This window comes from Gopherus flavomarginatus, chromosome 4 (genome assembly GCF_025201925.1).
Source record: "Gopherus flavomarginatus isolate rGopFla2 chromosome 4, rGopFla2.mat.asm, whole genome shotgun sequence".
Lineage (NCBI taxonomy): Eukaryota > Metazoa > Chordata > Testudines > Testudinidae > Gopherus > Gopherus flavomarginatus.
This window is the reverse complement of record NC_066620.1, coordinates 37011994-37034084: the sequence shown is the minus strand read 5'-3', so window position 1 is coordinate 37034084 and position 22091 is coordinate 37011994. Positions and strand designations below refer to the sequence as shown.

Below are 22091 nucleotides of genomic sequence, written 5' to 3'. Positions count from 1 at the left end.
CCTGCCACAGTAAATCAGCTCATGTGCTGCAGGTTGCCGACTCCTGGCCTAGAGTGTGTGGGTTATTTTTTGCTGGAATTCTGAACGGTTTGTTCCAGACAGCACTAGAACTAATCTCAATCTTTGATTTATCTTGCTGAGGATCAGGCAGTTTATTTTCAGAGACAGTATGATCTAGCAGATTAATTTTGGTGCTGAACTCCTGGGTTCTAATTTTAACTCTGAAGCTGAATCATTTTGAGACCTTTCTGTCAATTTTCCCCATCTGTAAAATGTTGGTAATTCTAATGTTCCTCTAAAGAGGATTAGTTAGTTTTGCAGAGTTTTAATATAAAGTGCTAAATAGTATTCTGCTGACTTTTGTATATTTATGTATAAAGACTAATAAAAATTGACATAAAGAACAAGTCTCAAAAACACTCTTGTTTAATGTTCACTGATTTCCCCAAGCCAAGTTTATAAGTTGGGCTGCAGAGCGTACACTGGAAACACCTTCTTCTAAGCAGAGCCATTGTGTACCCAAATTTACTGGCACAGTGTGACATCTGCAGCTCTTTGCCCTAGATGTAGAGTTATAGTGTAACTTGTTTCAGGAATGGGGAGCACAGTCTGCAAAACTGAAAGTGTTCCATCTTGATCAGCTGTGAGGTGCTGCCCATCACACTGAATTCCTTTTAATTCTGTTCAACACAGCCATTATGCCGAAACATCCAGGCTTCATACTCTGTGCACGTCAGTGTTCCTTAGCGCCATTATTGGATTGATAGACAGTTCTGGCACACCTTGGTTCCAGGGTTTTAGGAGTTGTCTTAATTGTGAGTTGATTGGTGTGTGAAGGATAGGAATTGGTATGCTGACATTTAACTTCATTTGCTGCATCCATAATCCCATTGTTTCCTATCTACCATGGCCACTGAAGCATTGCCTTTTGGCCACCAGTGTGAGTGTGACAGGAGATGTTGGTACGAGTGTTAGTGAGTGGCTGGACAGAGCTTTTGTGTATGTGTGTATTTTCCAAGATGCTCAGGCTTTGAGGAGAACCACTGTGCTATTGACTAGTTAGCACAAAGAGAGGAAACTGAAATAAAATACCGTCTTTGCTCAGCATCCTCCTTAGCTGGTGTTGCTTAGTATCTGGGCCCACATGTCTAGGCACTCTTTCTACTTTGTAGTCCATGCGCACAGCTGGGATGGGTCGAGGTGTAGGTTGGATGGGCATCTACCTGGGGTACATTATTTGAGGGAACTTCCATGAGTGAGAGTCCTGTAATTCCACTGCAGGAAGAATTTATCAGGTCAGGTGATACTCTCTCATCCCCAGTACTTCAGAAACCTCTCCCTCTAGAGCATGCACTCACTGCAGAAGTGGGATTATGTTAATTTCCTGCCTTAGCCAGGGGAAAGAATGAACTGAGGAGTGTGAGATTAGAGAGGGATCTTGGGAAGGAGAGAGTGATCCATAGAGGAGAGAAAGGAAATGGATTGAAGCCCTATTTTTAATCTGGAGGATGAGAAGGAACACCAGAAAAGGTGTGTAGTGAGCCACTAGCCATAAAATCAGCCCTGTCCTCTGATATAAAATGAGAATTTGCTGGGTTGTGAGATCCCCTGTTTTTTTTAAACCCTAATGTGAAGGAAATAGATTGTGTCTTTGCTAGGAAAAAGGTGTTGTTTGGAGGGTGTTTTGAAATGAAAGCGCTAACTTCAGTCAGGTATTTTGTTGTAAAATCCACGTGGAGACAAGGCACCCGGTAATCTCAGTGTAATCAGATGAGGTAAACACTTTGAGGTGGAGGAGTCTAGTATTTACCTTGATCAGCTGCACTGAAATAAAACTGCTCTGCTTTGTCCTCACTAGTATTTTACAATGAGATATCTCTCTCCCTGTGAGAACCACACATTTTTCCATGGTGAGGACAAATCCAGAAAGACAACAGCAAACTAATCGGCACAGATTCTGGATGTGATTTCAGTATCATTTTCGTTTTTTAGGTTGACCCGAACTAAAAATATCTGAAGTGCCCAAAGTTCACCTCCACCAGTGATAGCGGCAGGATGGGGTTTGGCATAGAGAGGGCTCAGTGGCTGCTGCGGTTTAAACAGTGTATCTCCTATCTGACATTACACCCCGTATGATTTATGGAAATATGCTAATGATATGTATATGGCATAACTGAGATATATTTTATGCAAGATAGGTTAGGTTCACTCCCTCTAGGGCACCTGGCATTGGCCACTGTCGGCAGACAGGATACTGGACTGGATGGACCTTTGGTCTGACCCAGTATGGCCATTCTAATGTTCTTATGTAAGATGGTTCTTTTAAGGTATTATGAGAAAGGTTATGATTTACTGAACGTTGTTATCCATTTTGTATGCATGTATCATTTCTGTATCTAAAGTTAGGTATATTGACTGTGTAACAATTATAAATGTGTGTGTGTGTATTTGGGGAGACACCCACCAGATAACAGGCCATCAGCCTTGTTGGGCCATTAGGAAGAAACAATAAGATCTGAAGATACTAATCTCTCTCCTTCCTGAGTGGTATCTTGGGACTTAGCTGTGACATTACTAGGTCAGGTGGTCCTGTCACCTGGTACTAAACACTATTTTGGACTTCCAGCAATTTTCCACTGAAAGGAGGGGACGGTCAAGACTGGGAAACAAAAGATTCCCGTTTTATATAAATCTTATTTAAGGCTGGAGAGTAAAGCAAACAGGACTCTGCTCCATTGCCTTCCTGCTGAAGAAGAAAGACTGCTGAAAGTACCTGAAGAGAGAAAGGAACTGAGCTGAGGGAAAGGCAGGGGCTGAGTCCAGACTAAGATCTTGTCTACACTGGCACTTTACAGCGCTGCAACTTTCTCACTTGGTGTGAAAAAACACCCCCCCGAGTGCTGTAAGTTTCAGCATTGTACAGTGGCAGTGTAGACAGTGCACCAGCGCTGGGAGCTGTTCTCCTCATGGAGGTGGGTTTTTTTTAATAGCTCTTCCAGCGCTGGTGCTGCAACTACACAGCCATGCTAAAGCGCTGCCACCAGTCTCTTTAAGGTCTTAAGTTCAGTTTGCATGTTTTGTTTTATTTGCTTGGTAATCTGCTTTGTTCTATTTGCTGTCCGTTATAATCACTTAAAATCTACCTTTTGTAGTTGATAAACTGGTTTTTGTTTATTATTAAACCCGGTTTGTGCAATTTATAACTGAGGGAGAGGGGCAAGAAGCTGTGCATATCTTCCTCCACATTGAGGGAGGGGGCGAATTTATGAGGTTATGTTGTATCGATTTCTCCACAGCGCAACACAATATTTTGGATGTACTTTCCAGAGGAGAGCTGCACATTGAGTACTGGGCAATTTCCTAGTTGAGTCTTCTTATAGAGAGCTGTTTGCAGACTCTGTGTGATTCTACAGCTGGTGTGTCCTTACCTGTGTGTGTGCTGCCAGAGGCCGGAGAGCCTAGTTCAGCAAAACAGGGAGAGGGAGCCCAGGCTAGTAGAGCAGGCAGGCTCAGTGAAATCCCAGTACATCAGGTGGCATCCCAGAAGGGGAGGTCCAACCTATCACACCCTACCTCTGCCCAGAGGAGGTCTAAACATCCCTGTGCTTGTGCCCCAGTGACTGCTGGTGCACAGTTTGCGCTGGAGTTCTCACTGTGGCTCCTCTGGTGGAGCTGAATCAGTGACAGGAATGGTGGGAGACTTTTCTGGGGGAAAAAACTATTCTTCTACAGCTTGTTTAGTGACTTTTTAGTCTGCTTGCTCTTGTTTAAGGACCAATTGATTTCTCTTCCACCGTTGTTTTTCTGTGGTAGAAAAACAAGGCCTTGTAATTCTATGCTATATAAATTCTTGGACCACCTTCATTGTCACAGTCTACGAGTGTCTTCCACTAGCACCTGAAATGGCATGATTAACATCTGTTACATGAGGATGGTTTTCTCTTACCTCTTCCCCTTGGGTGAGAAATTGTGTGTGCTGTGTCAGAGGCCTAGCCAAGCGGTGCCCATCTTGCCATTCATGACTGCTCTGAAGGGAGCTAGCTAGTGGATCATGTGTTTTAAACTTCTGGACTCTGAATTCAGTACAAGCACTGCCACTGTCTGAGGGCCTTTGAGCATACTCTCCTGGTGCCAATCTTCTATCTATCCCCCCCTCCTGAGAGTTGCCACCATAAGGCCCACTCTCCATCCCCTAGAACCAGTAATGAACCCTCATACTCCCTCCATAGTTTAAACATGCCATCTCCCAGACCTCCCCATAAAGAGGTGAGCCTTCTGCTTTACTTCTTCAAGGGGCCATGGGGTGAGGTATAAATGCTAAACACAGAGCCAAACTTTGCACCAGACTTTAAACACTATTGTGTTTTCTTTAATAGCATGTGAAATGTGCAGATCTAGACAACAACAAAAAATTACACACATTTCCCTGCCCCAGTTTCTTCATCACTCCAGAGCATTCTTTGGTCTGAGCTCAGAGTAGTCTGGGGCTGTCTAGAGTCCTTATGTTGCAGTACGTAGTTTGAGTTCTGAAACATGGAACCTTCTCCAAGCTTGCCTAATCTAACCCTAGTGGGTCAATCCCTTTCCCGCTGCTGCCCAAAACTTCCTGTATGTGTCTCTCCAAGTCCCTCTAGTTTATATGTCCCACCACTAACAGCTCTGTCTCTTTATCCCACATGGGGAATTTCCACTCTCTTCACTCCTTCTCCCATCCCCCTAGACAAGAGGAGGAAGTATCTTCTCTCAGCAAACTCATTGTCCCGAGGTGCTTCACCCCGAAGAGATGGTCATTGAGTTCTACTAAGCCAACATTGCTCCTAGTCTGGGAGGTACATACTTAAAGACTTGTCAGCAATGATGGATACTCATAGTGCGAGAGACATTCATGATACAGCAATTTTCATAGCAACAACTTCATAATATTGACCAAAATTCATAAGTCATTCTTGGGTTCCTCAAATAATCACACAATAGGTACTTTTTTTTTTTAAAATAATTATATACATGATGCTCTGTGTTTATGTTAGAGGAGACCAGGTCAAAGAGGTGCTCCATGCACTTGTAGTGAAAGATGAAGAGATTTGTGATGGTCTTTAGTTCCTGCAGGAGTTTGTTCCACAGTCTCTGATGGGCCCTCGAGAAAGCTCTCTCACCTGCACAGATGAGCTTTGTCATTGTAATAGAAAGTTCAGCTGTTCCTGAGGAGCAGAATTGTTGACTTCAGTCCTCATTGTGGAGGTTTAGAGTGGTAATTTGCCAGTAGGGGGAGGGTGTAATGTGAACTTGTATGTTTTTACTCCCTCTTTCCTCACTATTCTGAGCAGGAGGTAGAAATGGCTGAATCTTGTCTACATGCAGGGCCACCCAGAGGGGGGGGGGGCAAGAGGGGCAATTTGCCCCGGGCTCCGCAGGGGCCCCCAGGAGAGTTTTTCGGGGCCCCTGGAGATGGGTCCCTCACTCGCTCGGGGGCCCCAGAAAACTCTTGCGGGGCCGGGCCCCGGAGCTTCTTCCGCTCCCAGTCTTCGCTGGCGGGGGAGTCCTTCCGCTCTGGGGCAGAAGGACCCCCCGCCATCGCATTACCGCCGAAGCGGGACCTGCCGCCGAAGTGCAACCCGGTCTTTGGTGGTAATTCGGCGGCGAGGGGCCCTTCTGTTCAGGGACCCGCCGCCGAAGTGCTCCGAAGACCCGTGGCGGGGGCTCCCCGCCGCCGAATTACCGCCGAAGAGCGGGGTGCACTTTGGTGGCGGGTCCCACTTCAGTGGTAATTCGCTGGCGGGGGGCCCCCGCCTCGGGTCTTCGGGGCACTTCAGCGGCGGGTCCCAGAACAGAAGGGCCCCCCGCCGCCGAACAGGGCCGGCTCTAGACATTTTGCCACACGGCGGGCCCCCTGCCGCTTGCCGGTCCCACGGCTCCGGTGGACCCCCCGCAGGCATTGCTGCAGAGGGTCCGCTGGTCCCACGGCTCCGGTGGACCTCCCGCAGGCATGGCTGTGGAGGGTCCGCTGGTCCCGCGGCTCTGGTGGACCTCCTGCAGGCGTGCCTGCGGATGCTCCACTGGAGCCGCCGGACCAGCGGACCCTTCGCAGGCACGCCTGCGGGAGGTCCACCGGAGCCGCCTGCCGCCGATGGCCCCAGGCCCCCGGAATCCTCTGGGTGGCCCTGTCTACATGACAGCCCCCAGGCTGTTTTCTGGGTCCACATTAGATACTGCATGTATGCGCGATGTGTATGTGTTAATGGGTTGTGGTGGGTTTCTTTCAGCAGACTCTGGGATGCTGGTTTCTCAGTCTTTTCTCTAGCAGAGGAGAATGAGTGACAATTGGGCAGGCTAGTCCTTGTGTATGAGTGTGTGTGATGATGCTCATTTTTTATTTTGGGCTGCCAGTCTGCATGATTTCACATTGTCCACGAATCCATATGCTGGACTCCATTAAAAGAAGCCTACTGCCCCCTCTGCATTTAAAAGAACATCAACTTAGAAATCACACTTCTTTCTGATTTTTTTTTAAACCTACTACCGTTGCAAGTAACTCCTTAGATGAGAATAGCCAAGAGAGATCAGAGAAAAATAGTTATGAATTAGTTTAGCTTGTGCATTTGATAGTTCTCTTGTGAAAAGAACCATGAGTTTCATGGCTTCCTCTACATATAGAGTCAGTTTCCTTTGTTTGTTCAGGACTTTCATTTAGCAATCAAAAGGGGAGAAAGAGACATTTAAAACTAATAGAAAAACGTGATTGTAGAACTCCAACCTTTGAAGAGGGAATGGAGAGTGAAATAGACTAGACAAGGTTCCTTTAACACAAAGTGGACAGTTGACAGAAAAGACATAACACAAAAGGAGACATTAGTTAATAGATACACAACAAAGTAAACCCCTATTACTACCCACTACTATAAAATCTGTGGCCATTTTTGCATATATGGGCCTTAATCTCTCTGAACTACAGTTTGCCCATCTGTGCCATAGGGCTAGTTCATCCCTTCCTCAATGGTGGTGTTAGAGATGAAAGGTGCTATAGAAATGCATAATATTGTTCTGTATTAAACCGCTGTAAGGTAGTGAATACAAAATACCTATAGATGTATAGTAGGGCTGTCGATTAATTGCAGTTAACTCATGTGATTAACTAAAAAAATTGTGATGGAAAAAATTAATCGCGATTAATCGCACTCTTAAACAATATAGTACCAATTGAAATTTATTAAATATTTTTGGATATTTTTCTACATTTTCAAATATATTGATTTCTATTACAACACAGAATACTAAGTGTACAGTGCTCACTTTATATTATTTTTTATTATAAATATTTGCACTGTAAAAATGATTAAATAGTATTTTTCAATTCACCTCATACAAGTACTGTAGTGCAATCTCTTTACTGTGAAAGTGTAACTTACAAATATAGATTTTTTGGTTACATAACTGCACTTAAAAACAAAACAATATAAAATTTTAGAGCCTACAAGTCCACTCAGTCCTACTTCTTGGTTAGCCAATTGTTAAGACAAGTTTGTATTGATTTATGGGAGATACTTCTGCCTGCTTCTTATTTTCAATGTCACCAGAAAGTGAGAACAGGCATTCACATGGCACTTTTGTAGCTGATGTTGCTAGATATTTACATGTCAGATATGCTAAACATTCATATGACCCTTCATGCTTCGGCCACCATTCCAGAGGACATGCTTCCATGCTGATGATGCTTGTCTAAAAAAATAATGCATTAATTATCTTTGTGTTTGGACTCCTTGAGGGAGAATTGTATGTCTCTTATTCTGTTTTACCTGCATTCTGCCATATATATCATGTTATAGCAGTCTCGGATGACGACCCAGCACATGTTCATTTTAAGAACGCTTTCATAGAAGAATTGACAAAATGCAAAGAGGGTACCTGTGACAGGATGACACTCCCTCACCCCTCCGCCTCCTGGGATGCCACCTGATGTGCTGGGTCTCACTGAGCCCGCTCTTTCCACTAGCCTGGATAACCCCAACCCTAACCTTGTCCTTGCTGTGCTAGGCTCTCAAGCCTTGTCCAGAACACATACAGTTAAGACCACACCCAGTTGCAGACACAGACTGAAATCAGCTCTGTGTGGGGGGACGTAGCTAGGGGAATGGCCAGCACTCACATGCACACCTCCTTTGGGGTATAAACCCAAAATAATATTGTCTTGTGCTGTATAGAAAGACCTTCACAGTGCAAGTCATAAAAATTCATCCCCTCCCTCAATATGGAGGAGGATATGCACAGCTTCCCCCCGCCCCGATATGAATTGCACAAACTGAGGTTTGTAATAAACAAAAAATAAGTTTATTAACTATAAAAAGTAAATTTCTAGTGAGTATAAGGGATAGCAAACAGAACAAAGCATATCACTGAACAAATAAAACAAAACGCAAACTAAATTTAATACACTCAAGAAACAGGTTACAAAATGTAATTTTTCACCCTAATTGTTGTTTTAAGCAAGTTGCAGAGTTTTTGTAGCTTGGAGTCTTATTGTTCTTCCTAATGGCACATTGAGGCTGATTGCCTACTGTCTGGTGGGTGTTCCCCCAAATACACACAAAGTTGTAATTGTTACATAGTCAATATTCCTAACCTCAGATACAGAAATGATACATGCATACAAATTGGATAAACACATAAACACATTCAGTATATCATAACCTTTCCAACGATACCTCACATGACCCATCTTGCATAAAACATGTCTTAGTTATGCCATATTCATATAACAATATTTCTATGAAGAATATGGGGTGCAGTGTCACAGTACCAATGTGAGATTTCTAAAAATAGCTACAGCACTGGACCCAAGGTTTAAGAATCTGAAGTGCCTTCCAAAATCTGAGAGGGATGAGCTGTGGAGCATGCTTTCAGAAGTTTTAAAAGAGCAACACTCCGATGTAGAAACTATAGAACCCAAACCACCAAAAAAGAAAATCAACCTTCTGCTGGTGGCATCTGACTCAGAGGATGAAAATGAACTTTCATCGGTCCCCTCTGTTTTGGATCGTTATCGAGCAGACCCTATCATCAGCATGAAGTTCTCTGGAATGGCGGTTGAAGCAGGAAGGGACATATAAATCTTTAGCCCATCTGGCACATAAATATCTTGCGACGCCAGCTACAACAGTGCCATGCGAACACTTGTTCTCGCTTTCAGGTGACGTAAATAATAAGCAGGCAGTATTATCTCCTGCAAATTGCAACTAAATTTGTTTATCTGAGTGATTGGCTGAAGTAGGACTGAGTGGACTTTTAGGGCTCTAAAGTTTTACATTTTTATTTTTACTGTAGTTTTTTTTTGTACATAATTCTACATTTGTAAGTTCAACTTTCAAGATAAAGAGAGTGCAGTACAGCACTCGTATTAGGTAAATTGAAAAATACTATTTCTTTTGTTTTTTACAGTGCAAATATTTGTAATAATAAATAAATAGAAAGTGAGCACTGTACACTTTGTATTCTGTGTTGCAACTGAAATCAATATATTTTAAAATATAGAAAACATCCACAATTATTTAAATAAATGGTATTCTATTATTAACAGCATGATTAATCACAATTCATTTTTTATCTCAATTTTTTAAATCACTTGACAGACCTAATGTGTAGTATATTTTATTCTACCCATGTTTCCAAAAGTATTTGAAGCAAGCAAGCAAATAAACAAAACAAAACTATGTATTATTTAGGAGATTTTCCTGGTCATCTTGTAAATATTTATGCTATGAAAACTGAGTACATTGACTTGGGTTTAAGAAGATATTGCCATTTTCCAGGTCTGTCACTAGAACGCTCGCCCAATTCGATTGCCTCCCGTGCTCGGCTGTCCGAAAGGGAAGAGGAGGTCATGGCTTGTTTTGAGAGAGCATGTGTCATTGCACAAGTGTACTTGCAGGAACTTGAGAAGGTAAGGAAGGAACATGCCCTATGTGTGACTTACCTATACATGGCTTAAGTCCTATCTTTGGACAGGGCTTCCAGTGAGTTTGTCAATGGAAGCTGTGCAAATCCGAGGGCAGAATTACAAGTACTGATAGACTGAAAGGATTGTCAGAGCACTACTGAAAGGATGATGTGTCCTCTCAATATTTCAGACAACAGAAGAGTTTTGATACAGTAGGACCCTTATTTTGCTAACTAATTGGGGGCTGTAGGGTTCATAAAATCAGAAAGCTCATAAAATTGAACATCTCAAAACTACAGTAAGTATGGTGCATAAGTTGTAGCATGGTGCACTGCATCACTTTCTTTTTGTCCTTCCAGTCACTGCAAAGTGATTCCCAATCCATGCAAGCAGATGATAAGGACAGTGAATCTATAATCATGTCACTTTGTTTCCCTCCCAGACCTCACATTCAAGAAGCATAAAAGGCAGCAATGTGACTTTCTCTGACTTTGAACTTCCCTATTTCCTGGAAGCAGCTCTACAGAGTGCATATGTGTCTCACTTGAAGAAGGGGTAGGTGGATGCAGCTATTTAATACACATGAGTAATGCTGAAGGTACGTTCACAGTGGATTTAGACATACTTCTCCATACCCGTCCTGTAGCTTCTGTAAGAGAGCTAACTGGAATGAGCTGTGACAGCTCTTGCTATGGCATATTATAGCTACATCTCTGTGCTGTGTTGATTTTGCTGCTGTTCTCCTTTCAGGGTTCTTTCATTCATTCTCCTGACAGTGGGCCCAAACCACTGCTCTCTGGACACAGGCACGTAATCTCTGCTCTTTTTTGGCCCAATTCTACTCCCATTGAAGTCAATGAGCGTTTGACCTTTGATTTCAGTGGGAGCAGAGCAAAGACGACACTGAATGTTTTTGAAAATCTCAACCCTAGGGTGTGATCTAAAGCCCAATGAAGTCATTGGAAATTCTCCCGTTGACTTCACTTTGTTTGAATCAGGCATTTAAGGTGTAAACAGCAGTAAAACTGAGTGTGAGAGGAGAACAGACATGCAGGTGAGGGCTCTCTTACAGGGTAACTATGATACCGTTTGGGGGTTCATTTGAATCCAAAACTCAAAAAGATAATGTTGGCTGCAAACCTACTGTAAATTGAAACTGAGGAAAATGTTGATGTAGTAATAATAATACCTGACATTTATAAACCCCTCTCTCAACTGAGGGGCATACTTTAAAACACAAATGGATGTATCCTCACAAACACCCTGCTGAGGCTGGTAAGTCTGTTTTACAGATGAAGAAACTGCAGCACAGACACACACTGACTTACCTCAGGTCATATAAAAAGTATGTATAAGAGCTAGGACTAAGGTCTCCTGCTGAATTTTGCACAGCTCTGTGTAGTAGGCCTGGTAAACATTTTTTCAGCAAGACTTTTTTTGCCAAAAAAAAATATTTTTTAACTGAATTTTCATGGATAATTTTCACTTTGGTCAGTATTTTCCAGTTTTTAAAAATCAAAAATGTAAAATTTTCATTTTGGGGGTTCCTTCCTCCTTCTCTCCCCTTTTTTGTTTATCCATTTGTAAAATCTCTGTAGGGGTGGAAGGGAAGGAACTGGGAGGGTGAGGAAAGGAGGAAAACATTAAAGACCCAGAAAACTCCACCCAAAAAATTTGAACTAAGCAAACAGTTTTCATTTTGTTTTCAATTTTTTTGTATGTGTGGAAAATACATGGCATTTTTAGCTACCTCTGTTGTTTATGAGCATAGTTTTTAAATGTTTCTCTGAAACTGAATTTTCTCAGTGTTGTTTTTTCAAGTTTAGTCATGATTAAGGGCCTGTCTACTCCCAGAAGTTGCACCTGAAATGTTACCGATTCAGGCTAATCTCAATTTAAATCAGGTTTGAACCAAAATAAGGCCCAATGTACATTACAGACTTCTGCCAGCATAGCTGTGTTGGTCAGGGCTGTGAAGAGGTATGATCTCTGGAGATAGAGTCATGCCAGCTGAAGCCCCAAACGCAGAGCTCTTTGCTGGTACAGTTTTCCCATTATTATTAGATTAGTAAAGTGCTGTTAGTATAGACATGGCCTGTGAGTGTCCACATGCAAAGTTGCATCTATTGAACTAAATCAGTCTAAAATCACACCATTAGTTAAACCAATACAACTTTGCTTATACACCAAGATGACAGAGAATTAGAAGTGTTTGGGATAATTCCTTGATATCCAAATAAGAGATGAGAGGTTACATGTCTTTCAGATGTGACATACTGTTTGGCAGTCTGCTTAAGGTTTACTTCCTTTTCAGTTATCTTTCATGGGCATCAAATATGCTGATGTTCTAGCCTGTTGCTGTTTTTACAATAGATTAAAAACATTGGTTTAATGTTTATGGCCAAAAGCTTTACACACTTGATCTTGCTATCAAGCACATAAGACAGAATCACATTTTGAACATACTTTATTGGAGTCAACTAAATATCATTTAATAAGGAACTCTCATGTTCATGTTATTCAGTGACATTTTAAATTCAGCCTTAAATATTCCTTGTTAGTACAGAGTACCCGTTGGGTTGCCTTAGGTATTAATTTTGACCACTGTTAATGGCTGCTTTTTTTAAAAGTCATTCTGAAGTCAAAATTCACTTATAGTTAAAAATCATGTTGTCCATTTGCTGAATTACTGTTAGAGCAGGAAGACACCTTCTGCATTTGCTCCCATATAAAAGGGTTGATTCATCTTTACCATAAAACCCAAGTATCAGAACAGTTGTAAACACACAAAGTCTGATTCCCCTCTCACTTACACCAGTGCAAATCAGGAATTAAAGCCAAGAAGTTAAAGGACCAGTGGGGAAAAAAATTGTATAAGAATCTATAGCTCATTTACCCATGGCTAGTATTAATAATTTCATCTTTTTACCACAGGAGGGCATGAGTAGAACTCTTAACACACTCTTGGGATAAATTAAAAAAGAAGAGAGAAGAGGCTTTGTCAGATGTGTATATATAATACAACCCCCTGTTTCTCCACCTGATGTTGCATGCCTCAAAGAATTTCTGTATGTTGCATATAGCATGGTGGAATTAGGAAATCAGTCCAGAAAGACAAACACCCAAAGAGCCCTATATGGCAGGATGTCATTTCCCACTGGCGCATGCATACTGTGGAATCACAAGGGTTCCATTCTAATTAGCAGAGCTGTCTAATGTCTAACCAGACAGCTGAATTGAGGATATACACATTGTTCTACTGCCCCTGTTTGCTTTCACTGGCAACATGCCAGATTATGGCCAGGCGTGCCCTCTCTCCTGAAATGTACAATGAAAAGAGAGCCTGTATCTAACAAAACAAAGCTCCATTCTCCCTTTCAGATGTTAAAGAGCCAGCTATAGGGACCAGCAAAACCTGCAGCTGTGGGAAGCCCCTGTGCTCTTGGTGTGCATTTAATTAAAATATTGTATCAGAGAAGGCAAATCTCTTGCAGTTGTCTGTGCTTTTGAGTCACAAAAGAGCTTTCTTGTATTATTTCAGTAAGCATCATTGATATTCTGCTGATGCAAAGTACAACCAGGCAGGTGCTGCCTCAGTGTGGGAAGCAGCCTGTTGTGCAGATGTTAGTGAGAAAGATTATTTACTTTTTTAGGGAAATGTGTGCATTGAGATAAGGATCATAGTAAGACTGGCTTTTAGTTTTGCTCATTACACATGAATGGTTTCTTTATGCTAATGCGCAGGATTTGCTATCAAAACTATAAATATTTCCACAGAGCATTATTATATTATTTATGTAGCACCAGAAGTGTGTGAGGTGTTTTGCAGACACACAAAAAAAGAAGGGACAGGATTTTGCAAAGTGACTAGTAATTTTGGGTGCCTCTATTTTTGGATGTCCAACTTAAGACCTCTTAAACGAGCCTCACTTTCAGAAGTGGATGTTAAGTGCTTTCTGAAAATTAGACTCCTTTAAGGTGACTCAAGTTGGGCATCCAAAAATAGAGGCACTCAAAAAGCTTTGTAAAGCTTTGGCCAAGGTGCCTGCCCAGAAAAGCTTTCAGGGTAAAATTTTTTGAAAACCCCTAAAAGTGATGTGAGCTTAAATCTCAAGTGCCTAAATTGTTTTTGAAAATGGGACTTAGGCTCCTATGCCACTTAGGTCCTTTTGAAAATGTCACCCACAATCGAAACAGACAGTGTACAGACGTGGGCTAAACTGCTGCTTCTCATCGAGAATATTCCTTATTGCTGAGCAGCCCGCATCTTTTTCCCACTGAAGCAGGTACTACCCCTTTCTCAAGCCGCTTCTCCCAGCATTAGCCTGTGTTTTTCTCAATTCTGCTGTCATCCATCCTTCCAGAGTTTTTGTTTCTGAATGCTTACATTTATAGATGGCTAATGCAAGATAATTGTGGAGCCACCACTCTGCATTTGTGTGCGTAATATCCAAACACAGTCAATGAGAGAGAGTGGGAAGAGGGTGATCGCACTGATTCTAAGACTCAAATAGCTTACCTAAAAATATGATAGTGATAACTGCTCTTTTTGACACTATTCCTGGCTGTCTCGCAGAGTGCCTAATCACACTGTTCTACGTGTGCTCCTTATTCTTCACAATCCCGTGGAAGGTTCTCTCTGCAGCATCCGCAGCAGCCATTCGAGCAAGAATATGAGCCACTCTCCTTCCTACTAGGGTTCTTTCATCCTGTTTTGCCTTGTGTCACAACAAATTGTATAGCTTTTAATACCTCTCCGGCACTGCTCAGTGCCGAATACAAGCTTCAGTTACTGTTAAACTCTGGCACTAACCACTGCATGCATTTCTTTTAGTTGTCATAACTATCATAGTTGTGCATTCCTTGCCAGAGGATGTTGTAAAGGCCAAGACTATAACAGGGTTCAAAAAAGAACTAGATAAATTCATGGAGGATAGGTTCATCAGTGGCTATTAGCCGGATGGACAGGGATGGTGTCCCTAGCCTCTGTTTGCCAGAAGCTGGGAATGGGTGACAGGGGATGGATCACTTGATGATCACCTGTTCCCTTCATTCCCTCTGGGGCCCCTGGCATTGGCCACTGTCGGAAGACAGGATACTGGGCTAGATAGCCCTTTGGTCTGACCCAATATGGCTGGTCTTAGGGTCGTTTATCTTCTCCTTCATATAAAAGGAGAAATATTTTCCATTGAATTCTCCTGGAGGAAATATCCTGTTCCCAGGAACCAGTCAGTTTTTACCATCCATTAGGGCCAAGAGCTCTCAGCTTGAGGTTCCAAACAGATTTTGATCACTCTGCTTTACCCATATTGCTAAACAGGAAAGGGAGGTGCAAGCTAGATGTGGTCTGGGTGCGGTAAAGTTTGAGAACCACTGAAGGAGAGCTGGCTGTATTTTAAAGAAGCTTTATTGAGGGTGCAGGAACAAACCATCCCAATGTGCAGAAAGAATACCAAGTATGGCAGGCGACCAGCTTGGTTTAACAGCGAAATCTTTAGTCAGTTTAAATTCAAAAAGGAAGCTTACAAGAAGTGGAAATTAGGACAGATAACTCAGGAGGATTATAAAAATATTGCTTGAGCATGCAGGGCTGTAATCAGGAAGGCCAAAGCACAATTGGAGTTGTAGCTAGCAAGGGATGTGAAGAGTAACAAGAAGAGTTTCTACAGGTATGTTAGCAACAAGAAGGTGGTCAGGGAAAGTTTGGGACCGTTACTGAATGGGGGAGGCAACCTAGTAACAGATGATGTGGAAAAACCTGAAGTACTCAATGCTTCTTTTGCCTTCGTCTTCACAGACAAGGTCAACTCCGAGACTGCTGCACTGGGCAGCACAGTATGGGGAGGAGATGAGCAGCCCTCAGTGGTGAAAGAACAGATTAAGAACTATTTAGAAAAGCTGGACATGCACAAATCCATGGGTGCAGGTCTAATGCATCCAAGGGTGCTGAGGGAGTTGGCTTATGCAATTGCAGAGCCATTGACCATTATCTTTGAAAATTCGAGGCAATCAGGAGAGGTTCCAGACGATTGGAAAAAGGCAAATATAGTGTCCATATTTTTAAAAGGGTTTAAAGAGAACCCGGGGAACTATAGACTGGTCAGCCTCACTTCAATCCCCGGCAAAATCATGGAGCAGGTCCTTAAGGAATCCATTTTGAAGTGCTTGGAGGAGGAGAAGATAATCAGGAACAGTCAACATGGACTCACCAAGGGCACGTTGTGCCTGACCAACCTGATTGTCTTCTATGATGAGATAACTGGCTCTGTGGATATGGGAAAAGTGGTGGATGTGATATATCTTGACTTTAGCAAAGCTTTTGATACAGTCTCCCACAGTACTCTTGCCAGCAGGTTAAAGAAGTATGGATTGGATGAATGGAATATAAGCTGACTGGATTGTTGGGCTCAATGGCTTGATGTCTAGTTGGCAGTTGGTATCAAGCAGAGTGTCCCAGGGATTGGTTCTGGGGCTGGTTTTGTTCAACATCTTTATTAATGATCTGGATGATGAGATAGATTGAACCCTCAGCAAGTTTGTAGATAACACTAAGCTGAGGGGAGAGGTAGATACGCTGGAGAGTAGGGATAGGATCCAGAGTGACCTAGACAAATTGGAGGATTGGGCCAAAAGAAATCTGATGAGGTTCAACAAGGACAAGTGCAGAGTCCTGCATTTAGGAGTCCTGTACCGCTACTGGCTGGGGACTGACTGGCTGAGCAGCAGTTCTGCAGAAAAAGACCTGGGGATTACAGTGGACAAGAAGCTGGATACGAGTCAGCAGTGTGCCCTTGTTGCCAAGAAGGCTAACAGCATATTGAGCTGTATTAGTAGAAGCATTGTCAGCAGATCGAGGGATGTGATTATTCTCCTCCGTTTGGCACTGGTGAGGCCATACCTTCAGTATTGCATCCAGTTTTGGTCCCTTCACTACAGAAGGAATGTGGACAAATTGGAGAGAGTCCAGTGGAGGGCATCGAAAATTATTAGGGGGCTGCAGCACATGACTTACAAGGAGAGGCATGCAGAAGAGAAGAGTGGAGTGGGAGGGGTTGATAGCAGCCTTCAACTACCTGAAGGGAGGTTCCAAAGTGGATGGACTCGGCTGTTCTCAGTGGTGGCAGATGACAGAACAAGAAGCAATGGTCTCAAGTTGCAGTCGGAAAGGTCTAGGTTGGATATTAGGAAACACTATTTCACTAGTAGGGTGGTGAAGCACTGAAATGGGTTACCTAGGGAGGTGGTGGAATCTCCATCCTTAGAGGTTTTTAAGACCCGACTTGACAAAGCCCTGGCTGGGATGATTTAGCTGGGGATTGGTCCTGCTTTGAGCAGAGGGTTTGACTAGATGACCTCCTGAGGTCTCTTCCAACCCTAATATTCTATGATTCTATGAATTAGCCAACTGAGAGCTGGATTAATCTGTCTCCCAATTCTTTCTTTAAACACTTACCTACAACCAAGCCTTTCTGATAAAACCTATAATATAATGCTAAATGTCAGAGAAGAATATCCAATGATAGGAGGTCACTTTAACTCTCATCTTAGATCTTTGCTTTTAATTTTTAACTAGAGTGTCTGGAAGCTTGTCTCAGGTATGGCTCTGTATAAGTATTATTGTAAACTACACATTTCTTCTATCTCAGGAACATTCCTCAGAATGTGAAATGGGATGCATGTTTTTAAGAATTTAAGAGAAAAATTGTGGCATGACGCAGTAGTCTGAAGCAGTTGCCTAGATTTGAGACTATGCTCTCTGTTTTAACTAAGTAGATACAACATTTACAATATATAGCTAGCTCTCTCTTCAAAGGAAAAAGTCATATCTGTTTTCTCACAAATTCAACAAAATAATGAATGACAGCTTAGTAGTACAGTAGTGGATCTGATTCACAATGCCTTATTGTTTGGCTTTCTCCTCTGTTTAGACAGCATTCCCACTGTTGAACAGATTTTAAAAAAGTGTTACAAATAGAAATCAATCTGAGATTTGGTACAGTGCTGTGCATTGTTATTATTCTTTGTTATTAATATTATTATATAGCACCGTATATGTGAATGGTGCTTTTAAAGACATATGAGCACAGTTCCTGCCCTAAATAATTTACAGTCTGAGGCCTTGATCCTGCATCAGAATGTGCTAGAGCTGACTCCTGCACCTATGCAGAGTCTCAGTGAGTTCACTAGGTCTTATCATGGATGCACGCTAGTGGATTCTAAAGCAGGATGAGGGTTTGAGGTCTATTACTCCAGGCCACAACCATGAATTAATCTTTTCAGGACTCACCCTTAAAACAGATGCAATTCAGACAAAAAAGGAAGAGGAGAATGGGATTGACAAATCATGTGGTCCTAAATTGTTCTTGTTACACCCACTTGTGAGCAGATCTAAGTAGCTTTTTCCTTTGTGGTTGTTTTATGGTGGTTGTATTTAAGTCCACCTGTCGTTGACCAGTGTAGGTGTCAAGGTCTGAAACGTAACACAAAACTAAACTGGGAAGTTTTCAAATGTTGTCTTTTTCATGACTCCAGTTTGAATTGGACCAGCGCTGCCAGAGAATTTTTGGGTCATTAGGGGTATTTGTAAGTCCAGGTTCCTTTGCTGAATCATTTATAAAATTCAAAGACATTTTATTTTAAGGGCATGATTCTGCTACCCTGACTCACATTACTTTACTCCATGAGTAACTCCAGTGATTTGTACATTGAAAGTGTAACTGCACTGGGTCCAATGTGGATACAATGATAGATGTATGTTCGTATTAAACAAGAACCTCGATGCAAGATTTCAAAGGTTTATGTACAACTTAAGGAAGGACTCTACACGACAAAACAGTTTTAAGAAGCAGGCTGACTTCGGAACACTTTCCCTGATCGCTGCATGTGTTACAACAGCTCAGCTCCCTTTAGAGCAGGTATTTATAATTCTACATCTTGCTGCACAGGAGACCAAACATGAAAATATGCTAGTTTCCTTTAAAACAGGACATTTCACCTGCCTATCCCCCATTTTAACTTTTTTTCTCCATGCCCCCATTGGATCTTTTTCAAAGCTCCTTACACAGACTTAATTCCTATTGAAACCTGTGGGGTACTGAAAACAAGGCTCATGAATAGGAATGAAAACAAGCAACATTTTTGCATTATGCTGTTGTGATCACACTGCTTTCTTTTCCCAGTAAATATGCTTAGGCTCTTCAGTCACATTATTTCCTAAAGTCTGGCCCAAAGCCTATTGTGGGCAATGGGAGTCATTCATAATGACAGTGAATAGTAATAGGACCAGGGAAAGAGCCTGTGAATGGCTCTGTAGTCTGGTAGTTAGGGCACCCTCCTAGGATGCGGTAGACTCAAGTCCCTGCTCCAGTGACTGCTCACTTATTTATAAAAAGTGCAACAGCTTCAACAGGAGAGACAAGGAGACCCCCAACAGAATAACCCATAGCCCAGCGAGTAGGACGCTTTTCTGTAATGTGGGAAACCCAAATTCAATCCTTTCTCCACACCAGGCCGAAGGAAGAATTGGCCCTGGGTCTCCCACTTCCCAGAGACTACCCTAGCCACTGGGCTAAAAGTTTATAAGGCAACTCCTCATCCTCTTTTCTTCCTCTTTTCCCTCATGGCGCTAAGTAAATCTAGTCCTCCTTGGCTTTTGTGAAAATGCCCAAAATTTAAATAGAAAAGAAAGGAATCAGGTCAAAGCAAAACATTTAGTTTCTACCCAAATCAAATTTTACTACTTGATTCACTGAAAATTTTGGAAAATTTCATTTTCAGTTGGACCCGCCCCCCCCAATCTATTTTTTTTTGGTCAGAATGACTAGTGAACTTACAAATCCATTCTTCATTTAGCTCTGCTCCACACTTGGTTGTGATTATTGCTGGTCTAGTGGTTAAGTCATAGGGCTAGAACTTAGAAAACATGGATGTCAGTTCCTGCATCTGCCACAGACTTGGGCAAGTAACTTAATCTCTCTACTTCAGTTTCCCCATTTGAACCTGGAAATAATACTTCCCTGCATCACAGGGGTACTGTCCGGGTAAATTCATGAGTGTGTCTAAAGTGCACTGAGATCCTTGGTGGGAGATGCTATGGAAATGTAAAGTATCATTTTAATTGTATCATAAAACGTGTTCAGACTTAGCTAAAATCAAATGTGGTACCATCATTACAGTCATGGTGTCACGGTGTTCACAAACGAGGTTGCTGGCTACACAAGGGAAGTAGCCTGTTGGGCCTTGTCTGCACTGCAGTTTCTGTGAAATTCCACCACTGTTCTAGCACAAGTGTAGCTCCGTTGGTCAAAGTGCTAGTGTAGACTATCTGCTGGTATTTCTACCACTGTGTCACCATGATCTGCTCTGAACAGGGTCAAATAATGTGGTAAAGTGGCTCTGGCTGGTCTACACCAGCATCCCACTGTTAGTAGTAGCACTGGTGGAACTACCCAAGTGCTAAGGCACTGTCGGGAAGGTTTGGTAAAATTCCAAGTGTAAACACACCCTAGCATGGCCTTGCCTGAATCTGTTTCAGCTGAGACTTTCCAGATTCACATAATTGGGTACCCAAATCCACTGTGCATCTTTGAAAACCACAGGCTTTACCTCCTGCATAGTTCCCCTCAAACCTGTTCCAGTCAATTCTCCAAGAACTCAGCTGGACTCTGGTATCATCATTCAGGTTCCTTTATTTGGCATATAGCAAAACTACAGAGTTGATCAGACTCAAGTGTAGAGGGTTGGTCTAAGGTGTACCACACATCCAGAGTTACGCAGCAAGCCACTTCCTTTATACGCATTTACACATTACATTGCATTTACTATACATTGCATTACACATTTTGGGATTGGCTGGTCACTTTGTGGGTAACAATCCCTGTACAGCGTGCTCTGTCTGTGCACACACTGTCCATGTACAACTTACTCTTTACCTCACCTTTTGTTCTAGGCTTGGTTTAGCCATTCTTATGTTGTCCACTGTAAATGGTTCCCTGTATGTTCCCCCTTATTTTACCTAGTACAGTCATTGTGCCTCCAGCCTGCTGAATTATTTACCTCTCTAATCCTGTATCCCAAGAAAGGCCTTACCCATGTCCAATTCGTCCTGTAGTATAGTCCTTTCTATATTATCAAGAGCCGCTGTGCCATGGTGCAGTTCTTGAACAATGCGAAACACACTTTGATTTTTCTTTGTGGACTGGCTCAAACTGTATTATAACCTTATTCCCAAATTGTGCTTCAGCCTTGGACTTTTCAGAATCCACAGCATAGTGTAGACAGAACTTCAGTGGGAGTTTTTTACCATTGACTTCCATGAAGCAGAGTTAGGTCACTGCTGAATGCTTTTGAAAATCCCACTCTAAATATAAGAACATAAGAATGGCCATACTGGGTCAGACCAAAGGTCTATCTAGCCCAGCATCCTGTCTACTGACAGTGGCCAATGCCAGGTGCCCCAGAGGGAATGAACAGAACAGGTAATCATAAAGTGATCCAACCTCAGTCACCCATTCCCAGCTTCTGGCAAACAGAGGCTAGGGACACCATCCCTGCCCATCCTGGCTAATAGCCATTCATGGACCTATCCTCCAAGAACTTACCCAGTTCTTATCTACTAACGAAAACTACTCTCCCTTCTCAACTGTAAGGATATTATACTGCACTTTGATTTTATTTAGATATACCTTCTTGTATCTGCATTTACAGCAGGCTGAGGACTTATTTTGGCAGGATTTTTTTGTAAATAACCATTTAAAGAGGGGTCCAACATTTTAGAAATCTGAGAGAAAGGGAATAAAGATATAAAGCTGCAGTAGGAAGAGAGCCTGAGACATAAGCCCTGGTATCAAAGGCCTGGTATGAGGCCTGAGGCCTGGGCTAAAGTAATAGTCGAAGCTTTAATGATATTAAGCAAAGACAAACTCTGAGCAAAAGGCAGGACCTGTTCACAGAATCTAGCAAGAACGGGGGTGATATTGAAGAAATACACATTCCTAAGAAGCACTAGGCACAGAGTACTCATACAGACACGTTCCAATATCAAGTGGCACCAAAACATCCCAATATTAAGGATGGTACAAAAACATTCCCCAAGAATAACAGGAACACACTGACTGCTCCATCAGAATAAGGTCAGAATTACAGTGCGTAATAAAAACGTTTT

At 42.3% G+C, this 22091-nt stretch overlaps 1 protein-coding gene across 6 annotated transcripts in view; it reads left to right on the top strand.

Moving 5' to 3' along the window:
* TTC7A (tetratricopeptide repeat domain 7A) overlaps window positions 1-22091 on the top strand; it is a 307984-nt gene that overhangs the window by 47507 nt on the left and 238386 nt on the right. For all 6 annotated transcript variants that reach the window (XM_050951817.1, XM_050951815.1, XM_050951813.1 and 3 more), the window contains 2 exons: window positions 9801-9931; window positions 10371-10483. In XM_050951817.1, coding sequence (XP_050807774.1) covers window positions 9801-9931; window positions 10371-10483 — 244 coding nt within the window. The remainder of the gene's footprint in view (window positions 1-9800; window positions 9932-10370; window positions 10484-22091) is intronic.